The sequence below is a fragment of the Cebus imitator genome, unplaced genomic scaffold, assembly GCF_001604975.1.
Source record: "Cebus imitator isolate Cc_AM_T3 unplaced genomic scaffold, Cebus_imitator-1.0 Scaffold415, whole genome shotgun sequence".
Taxonomy (NCBI): domain Eukaryota; kingdom Metazoa; phylum Chordata; class Mammalia; order Primates; family Cebidae; genus Cebus; species Cebus imitator.
Genome location: NW_016107730.1, coordinates 1,181,177 through 1,190,339, shown reverse-complemented (window position 1 = coordinate 1,190,339; position 9,163 = coordinate 1,181,177). Strand labels below are relative to the sequence as shown.

At 55.2% G+C, this 9,163-nt stretch overlaps 2 protein-coding genes across 7 annotated transcripts in view; both read right to left on the bottom strand.

Annotated features, from left to right (window-relative positions):
* The window catches only part of CUNH17orf113 (chromosome unknown C17orf113 homolog), a 14,560-nt gene extending 10,125 nt beyond the window's left edge, over positions 1–4,435 (bottom strand). Inside the window, exon 1 of the mRNA XM_017509433.2 lies at positions 2,319–4,435. The gene's annotated coding sequence lies outside the window, so the exon portion shown is untranslated. The remainder of the gene's footprint in view (positions 1–2,318) is intronic.
* ZNF385C (zinc finger protein 385C) overlaps positions 1–9,163 on the bottom strand; it is a 69,391-nt gene that overhangs the window by 22,158 nt on the left and 38,070 nt on the right. Inside the window, exon 3 of one of the 6 annotated variants that reach the window (XM_037731664.1) lies at positions 5,586–5,629. The exons of 2 other annotated variants lie outside the window; for them this stretch is intronic. In XM_037731664.1, coding sequence (XP_037587592.1) covers positions 5,586–5,629 — 44 coding nt within the window. Of the gene's footprint in view, positions 1–5,585; positions 6,341–9,163 lie in introns of those variants that run through there. 3 more of the 6 variants (XM_037731661.1, XM_037731662.1, XM_037731660.1) reach the window with 3 other exon arrangements.

Below are 9,163 nucleotides of genomic sequence, written 5' to 3'. Positions count from 1 at the left end.
GGTTTCACCATGTTGACCAGGATGGTCTCGATCTCTTGACCTCGTGATCCACCCGCCTCGGCCTCCCAAAGTGCTGGGATTACAGGCTTGAGCCACCGCGCCCAGCCGAAACCTGCCCTTTAATCCCTGCTGTCTTCCTCATCCAGAACCTGCTCCATCCACAGGTCCTATTGATTTTCCCTCCAAAATCCACTTCTAACTTGTCCCTTCCCTCCACACTGCTGCCTGGTGGCCTTGTCCAGGCTACCTTTATCTTTGCCTGGACAAATGCAGTTGCTTCCTGATTGCATGCTGGGTTTCTACTCTTACCCTTAGCCAGAGGAGGCTTTTAAAAATATACTGCTTTAGTGAGCTGAGATCACACCACTGTATTCTAGCCTGGGACACAGAGTGAGACTTGGTCTCAAAAAAAAAAAAAAACTGCTTTAGACCCCTCCACAACCACCCACTCCTCTAAGGCCAGGGCCAGAATTCCTTTGAGGTCTGCCAAGTGCTCAGGGTTACTGACCTCTCTGGTGGCCACTTGTATCTCCCTTCCTTCCTAGTAACACTGACCTTCTCTCGGGGTTCCTCCAGAGTGCCAGGTTCCCATCCCCTGGGTCCTTTGCATGTGCTGTCCCTTCTTCCAGAATGTTCCCAGCTGCCCTCCCAATGCTTTACCTGGACTGTTCCATTTCCCCTTTGGCCTTAGCTTAACCATCCTTTCCCAGCAAGCTTCTTTTCTGTCATTGCTCCCTGTTTGTTCTCTCCAGTGCGTGCCCCACAGATTACAAATCTCTGCTTTTTTTTTTTTTTTTTTTTTTGAGAGAAAGTTTCACTCTTGTTGCCCAGGCTGGAGTGCACTGTCGGCTCACGGCAACCTCTGCCTCCCAGGTTCAAGAGATTCTCCTCAGCCTTCCGAGTAGCTGGGATTACAGGCATGTACCGCCATGCCTAGCTAATTTTGTATTTTTAGTAAGAGATGGGGTTTCTTCATGTTGGTCAGGCTGGTCTCAAACTCCCGACCTCAGGTGATCCACCCGCCTCGGTCTCCCAAAGTGCTAGGATTATAGGCGTGAGCCACCATGCTCGGTCATAAATCTCTGCTTCTCTCTGTGTAATTCTCTTGCTTCATTCTCTCTCCACCCCCCTTCTCATGCACGTTCCCTGAGGGCAGGAAAAGTAACTAACTTCTTCATGTCTGAATCCCAGAGACGGGTACAGTGCCTGACACCCAGCAAGTGCACCACACAATTGGGCAGTGAATAAGAAAGGGCAGATGCCCAGGCAGAGAGGGCAGTGGAGCAAGCCCTTGGTTGCCTGTTGGGTGATTAAAACAACTGCCTTTGACATCTTTTCTTTTCAAGATCCTGTGATTCTATGACCTTGCCCAGCCCCACTACACACAGGATCTTAGAATGGGGGCGAGAGGGGTGCAAGAGCAAGGTGATCTCCTTATGGAAGTGTGTCAGATCCTTTCCATGTACCTCGAAGCTGCCTATCCTGCCCATTCTGCAGAACAAAGGGGCAGGTAGGTAGAGCCTGGGAAGGTAGAGATTCTAAAATGACTCTGTCCAACACAGCAGCTGGCCACTGCAGCTGTTGTAGGTGCGGCTGTTTCAATTACTTAGAATTTAATAAAACATTTGGCATTCAGCTCACACTAGGCACTTTTCACGTGCTTAGCAGCCAGTGTGGCTAGTGGCTATTGCATTGGACAGCACATTTACATCATCCCAGAAAGTTCTATCGGACAGAGCTACTCTAAACAGGTCAAATTCCATTGACATTCTCACCACCTCAACCTCAGGGAAGCACGCTGGGTGGAGTGGGTTGTAAACAAAACTACATGGGTCCAGTTGTGACCAAGGCTGACCAGGAGGGCACACTTATCGCTGACCCCCAGCTCCCTCACCTCTCTCCACACCCTGACCAGCCCGATGGGAGCCAGAACAACTTGACAAGAGCCCCTCGGCATGTAAGCCTCAAACAGCATTCATGTGGCTCCAGGATGTGGGTCCCGAGCCTCCTCCCCGGGCTCCTGGGGGCGCCTTGCTGTGGGAACCCCCTAAGAGGAGTCCAGCTCTCAGCAGAGTAGGGCCGGGCGCCCCCTGCTCTGGCAGCCCTGGTGAGAAGGGGTTCCCCTGCACCCCTTCTCACCCATCCACCTGGGGGCTGGGACGGGGAGGGCAGGGGAACTTCCTCCGGGGGGCGCATGATGACAGAGCCCTCGGTGGGTCCCGCGGAGGCACTGAGCCTCCCCGCCCGCCCGTCCCGCCCGCTCCGGGAGGGGGCGCCCAGCCTGGCCCGGCGCCCCCGCCCCGTCCGCTCGCACTCACGGAGTCACAGGAGCCACCATCTTGGGCGGTGGACGCTCTGGCCGTGGTCTCCTTGGGCTCCACGGAGCGACAGCAGCCACTAGCGGCAACGCGGGCGAAGAGGCGCCAGCAGCCGGCGCCGGCCGGGGTCGCGGGCAGGGCGGGCGGCGCCCGGGGGGCTCACCTGGCCGCGCCCACCTGCCGCGCCTCCAGCCCCGCGCGCTCAGCCCGGCCCCGCCCTCGGCCCCCGCCGCACGCGCCGCCGCAGGAGCCACTGAGGCTAGACCGCAGGCAGCGGGGGCCGGAGTTCACTCGGTCCGCGCGTGTATCCGGGGTTCCTCGAGGGGCTCACAGCCGTCAGAGACCGACAGGTAGAGCGCGGTGGAGGCTGCAAAAGGCTCTGAGAGTTTGGCAGCAAAGTGCTTTGCGATCACGAAGGAGCGGGCGGTCAGGTGAAGGTCTGCAGGGCGGGTTAATGAGGGTTCGCAGCATTATGGGTAAGTGGACTTTTACTAGGGGACGGGCACTCCTGGCAATGGGATGGCAGAGCAAGGATCCATTTGGAAGTTAACTGGGCGCTGCAGGTTCATGAAGAATTGGGGTGGGTGGGGGCAGTGCCTGATGCTGGATGGCTCCAGGGGAATGCTGGGAATTTTGACCTTCCCACCTGGTGGGGAATTGGAGCTGGGAAGCTCAACCCCACTGCAAATAACTAACAAGTTATTTGCAGTGGGGTTGACAGAGTGGGGAAGAGGGAGGGAGGTGGAAGTGACCTCTCTCTAGAACTTTCTGAGATACAGCCAACCCTCACCCTGTCTGTGTTACCCTGAGAGGTGAACTGAGGAGGTTCCCAGCAGGAGGAATGTGCGGTTGTGGTGCCACAACTCTCCCAGAACCAGAGGGACAGAGTCCAGAGGCCTGGGATGGAGCTCCAGTTATATTTAACTCTGAGGCCTTGGACTGGACACTTAGCTATGAGCCTGCCTTCTCATCTGTAAAGTGGGACTGACAACCCGGGAAGGAGGCTAGGGCAGGACAGAAATGGGTCTGAAGACCCAAGGAGGTGCTGGTGTGGAGGCCAGAGAGGAAGCAGGTCTGCTGCTGTGGATCAAGGAAATCTGGAGGCACCTGATGACCCGTCTCCCCTTCCAGACAGCATACAGTCACCCAGAAATGCCTTCCAATCCCCTCAAAATTGTGTACATTGCTCCCCTGCAAAAGGCCTAGGGTGCATGTTGATTTGTGGTCCTGGCCCCACCAGTGGCTGCTGGGAACTCCCCCGCCCCAACATCCTCCATGCAGCACAGCTCTGTGCCACCCACCGTCTGCCTCTGACATTCACTGTGAACCCCAGCCCTAGGGCTGTGGGATGGTGTGCAAGTCACATGCACACACACGTGTGGCCGCCTGACTCCTGGCTACACTCCAATGAAGGGAGATGCCGCAGCCCCCACAGCTGCCCCCGAATGGCACCACACAGCCCTGAGGTCTAGAATTCTGCACCCCGAAAGGGTCAGGATGCAGGTAGGTCTTCTTGGATGGCGTTTTGCAGCAGAACAGCCACCGTAAGTGTCTTGGAGCAGCCATGGCTCATTGGCCACTGCCTCAAGAGGGTAGGGTATGGTCAGAGGCATGGGCAAGCCAGACCAAGTACAGGAGAAGAGGCTGCCCCCAAAGGTCCAACTGAGGCTGGGGCAGGGCACAAAGCAGACATCTTGTAAAATAACATCACCCTGGCGGCCACCAAGGGAGAGGATCTGGGAAAACCACATCCTGCTGTTTTACCACAACTGAGAAACACACACACACACACACACACACACACACACACACACGAGCACAGACACACAACCTGGGGCCCATACCACCCATGGATAGTGACAGGTATACACATCAAGGCACACACATACATACCTCTCCCCACAGTTAGACGATGTATTCTCTCTACACACAAGATTCATATGGAGGTGGTACTGATGCCAAGATACACAGATACCCATGCTGGCTAGGAATCAAAGGCAGATACACTGGCCACGAAAGAGCGTGCGTGCATACACAGATGGGCACGAGCAACAGAGACATGCTTGTGTATACACATACCCAGAGAGACAGATGCACATGAACATGCAGACCCTTACAGATACAGACGGCGGACAGCAATGGGTACACAGTGGCACACACCTTCACAAGGACAGATGCATGTACACAAAGAGCCATATGCAGATGCAGAGATCGGTGTGCGCACACGCCCCCCTTACAAAAGTAAACGCATCGGACTTAAAAAAGCATATCTCCAAACAGAGTCTCTTTCCCACTTTCTCCAACCCCCCTATCCCCAAGTCACAGGGTGGACAACAGGGTCCTCCCAGAGGCACATGCATGCACACAACACATCTCAAATACTGACACTGCCATTTCTATCATGGATAAAACCTACACTCTGCGAAGAATATGGGAGTCCAGGGGAGAGAGAGCCAAAGGTGGGAGTGGGAGGTTGAGCCAAGACCCACCGCGTGCCCACTCCCACCATGGCCAGGGGGTTCACCCCCACATCCTCCAGAGCCGCTGAGCCACTTCTGGGTCATCTAGCACTCAGGATGTGCAGACTCCCCCACAAGCTGGAGGAAGACTCCAAAGCCCAGTCACAAGAGAAACTCTGCCCCCAGTTCCCCTCCAGGCCTTTGCCCCCAAGGAAAGGGTTCCCCAAAACACCCTTTGATGGGTGATGGCTATCTCCCTCAAAAAAGGCCAGGCAACCCTCTGTGGAGAGGTGAGCTGAGAGACCACAGATAAAGGCAGGGGGCATTAGTGTGGACCCCAGTACACTGGCCAGATCTCAGGGAGGAGACACCCTGATTTCCATCTCCCTCTGTCTGCTTCTTTCTCTGCTGCAGTAACAGCTCCCTCTTCACTCCCCTCGGATGTCCCCCCATCCCCCGGCCCCTCAGAGGCGGTTAAAGGTGAGGTCTGATACGAGGAACCTTTGACACAGGCTCCCTGGACAGGTGTTTGCCCAGATGTCCGGCACCCCTGTTTCCTGCAGGGTAGACCTCCAGCTCCCCACCATTCCTGCCCCTCCTTCCACCTTTGTTCTCGGCCAGAGTGGGGGCTTCCCTGCCCAGCCCTGGACCTGGGAAAAGGGCTGAGTCAACTGGCTACTGGCGTCTCTGACAGACAACTTTTGGGGGCCAACGATAGCAGGAAAGAATTGGGCTGGGGAGAAGGGAGAGGACCACCCTCACCTAAGCCCTCTCCCCACCTCCCAGCCCAGGTGTCCTCAGCACTCACCCAAGAGCATTCTCTGCCTTTGGAGGCACCGTGGAGCGCTGAACCTGGAGCAAATGAAACCCAGCCAGAGTGACAGAGGGAAGGGGGGGATGTGAGGGACAGGAGGGGAGGGCGCGAGGGAGGGACTCCTGGTTCTGCCTGGAAAGCAGCATCATTCCTGGGCCCTGTCTCTCTTTGTGAGTAAGGAGCTGCCCATTCTCTGGTTTCCCCCATCCCTATTGCAGGTGGAAAGAACAGGGCATGTTCTTCCCCCAAGGGAGAAGTGTGGGGACAAATGTGCAGACCAGGACCTGGGGGAGGGTACCAGAGAGCATCCGTCACACACCCCACTCCTGGAGAAGACCCTTGCCCGGGGCCTTTTACACTAAAGCAAGGGTTGGCAGGGCTGACTTTGTCCTCAGGGACCTCCAGGGAAGGAGCTGCTGCCCTGCTTTGCCTGCTGGACCGCTCTGGCCGCCCTCTTGCCTCAGGACTTGCTGCTGCAGGGGCCCATTCCTGCCCAGCCGCACTCATCCTCTCTTCACCATCCCTTAAATAGAAGGGGATGCTGCTGTTGTTGAAGAGGAAACTGAGCCTCAGAGAGGTGTTGCCACTTTATCCAAGAGCACTGGCCACGTGGGGTTGGGAGCGGGGATCTAGGTGTCTTGCCACTGTTAGTCTAGTGTCCTGCCTGGACCCTTGGATCTGCTACCTGGGCAATGCCAGGAAGGAGAGCAGGGAGTTTATCTATCTGATCCACTACAACGTTTGTTTTTTTTTTTTGTTAACAGAGTCTTACTCTGTCACCCAGGCTGGAGTACAGTGGTATGATCTCGGCTCACTGCAACCTCCCCCTCCCAGGTTCAAGCGATTCTTCTGCATCAGCCTCCAAAGTAGCTGGGATTACAGGTGCCCACCACCACACCCAGCTAATATTTGTATGTTTAGTAGAGAGGGGGTTTTACCATGTTAGCCAGGGTGGTCTCAAACTTCTGACCTCAAATGATTCTCCTGCCTTGGCCTCCCAAAGTTTTAGGATTACAGGCATGAGCCACCACACTCCTGACACCCACTAGAACTCCTGACACCCCTCCCCTGCCCACCCTGATCCCCCATTCTTCTCCCCTCCATTTGCTCCTTCCTTTCCCTCCTCTTCCTAAAAGCTAGCTCTTGCTGACCTGAGCACCTGGTGGGTGGGAGGGGGCAGAGTCGGGGAAGGAGGCAGCCAGCCCACAGCTGGTTCCAGTCCTGCATTCCAAGCCCAGGTCCCAGTGCTAGCCCCCCACCCCCTCAGCATCCTGTCTCCACCAGACAATAACCTGTAATCTCTGGAGCAGCCAACACTGACAAAGAAGATCTGGGAGGAGTTGGCAGCAGCAGCTCCTGAAAACAGGTTTGTTAGGAAGGGGTTTTGTGGGGGAGGAGTTGTTTGTGTGGGGAGAGGAAGGAAACTCAAGCCCAGAGCTAATTAACCCACCCAGAGACACAGACAGAATCTTTGTCTCCTTCCAGGGCAGGTATCTGAACTAAGCCCCCTAATTCTCTACCCAGACGGCCTTGCTTTTCCTGGTGGTCCTGGGGGAGGGGGATGCCAATGGTCAGGGTCACGCCTGGGGGAGGGGGATGTGATGACATTCAGGAAGCGAGTGGGGCACTTGTGTCACCTGCCACCAAGGGAGAACGGCGGCAGGAGGCAGAGGCAGGTCAGACTGCAAGAAGAACTTCTCAGTGGACTTGGGGGAGCTGTTCTTTGCAGCATGCACCCAAAAGCCTCCGTATGTGTGTGGGAGGTGGTGACTGGGGAGGAAACGGCAACCCAGGGAGATACTGAAGAATGGGGGACAGGCTGGAGGGCTTCCAGGACCTCCTGATGGGACTGAAATTAATCCATCTGCAGGGAGTGGGGGTGAGAAACTCATCAAGCCAGTGACTCAGGCATGACCTGAGCTCAAGGTCTTTGATCTCTGGGGCCCAGGATGCACCCAGAAGCTTCTGCAGTCAAAGACTTGGAGAGGCGATGGAGGGGCTGATTCGAACAGGAGCTAGGGGAGGTCTGAGGGTGCAGAGTAGGGGAGCCCAGCTTTGACCTGCCACTCTGACCACTACCCCTCTCCCGCTGGAAGGCACAGGGACATGTGGTGCAGCTACAGCTGTCTTGGCCCTGAAATCCACTATAGTCTGACTCGATCTCTGCTTTCCTGTCTCCTGTACAGTCTACCTTGCACTACCTGACCAAAGTTCTGGCCATTTCAGCAAGCCAGAGCTTAAGTCATTTCAGAAATCCCCTCCTCTCTCCCTTCCTGTGTCATGTTGCTATGGATGCTGGGGGCCGTGGGGCAGGTCCACTCTGAATTGGATGGCTGGGTTCTTTCTACTAAGAGCCAGAGGAGGGACTGGTTGGCTTTAAGAAGCTACTCTCCCCATCCCTAGCCAGATGGCTGGCATCTTCCCATTTTTTAGTTAAGCACACATCAAGGGACAGGGCAGAGGAGTGGCCACAGATCACTTGTGGAATCATCTGCTGGGACAGCCTGCCCTCTCTGGGCCGTACTGCTCCCCACTCTCAAACATGGCTCAGTTGCTCCTAATATATGTTCCTCTCCTCAGCCAGGCATCAGAGACAAGTGTGAGATAGAATTTAGAGTCAGAAACCTGAGGCTGGGTGCAGTGGCTCATGCCTATAATTCCAACACTTTGGGAGGCTGAGGCAGGAGGATTGCTTGGGGCCAAGAGTTCGAGACCAGCCTGGGCAACACAGTGAGACGCTGTGATGGTATGGTGTGGCTGTGTCCCCATCCAAATCCCATCTCGAATTGTAGCTCCCATAATTCCCTCGTGTTATGGGAGGGATCCAGTGGGAGATACTGAATCATGGAAGCAGTTTCCCCCATACTGTTCTCATGGTAGTGAATAAGTCTCATGAGATCTGATGGTTTGATGAGGGGAAACCCCTTTGGCTTGGCTCTCATTCTTCTCTTGTTTGCCACCATGTGAGACATGGCTTTCACCTTCCGTCATGACTGTGAGGCCATGTGGAATTGTGAGTCCATTAAACCTCTTTCTTTTGAAAATTGCCCAGTCTCTGGTATGTCTTTATCAGCAGCGTGAAAATTGACTAATATACCCTGTCTCTACAAAAATTTTTAAAAATAAAAATTTAGCCAGGTGTGGTGGGGCATGCCTGTAGTCCCAGCTACTTAGGAGGCTGGGGGAGGAGGACTGCTTGAGCCCAGGAGGTCGAGGATGCCGTGAGCTATGATTGTGCCAGTGCACTCCAGCCTGGGCAACAGAACAAGATGCTGTCTCAATAAACAAAACAAAATAGAGTCAGAAACCTAGGACCCAAACCCAACTGTGCAGCCTTGGGTATTACCTAATCCCCCTGAGCCCCACTCTCCCAGTTTATAAAGTAAGTGCTGAAAGTCATCATCTGTGCCTAGGATAACGGGGTGAGGAGGGAATGTCACACTGCAGATGCTCCACATGGGGCTGGGGGTAGATCATGGCTCCTTGCCCAGCTGTCCTCCCGATGCCCTGTGCTGGTTCAACATCTGCATCAGAGGTTAGGGTGAGGGGACAGCAAACCTCTGTCTCTTTGC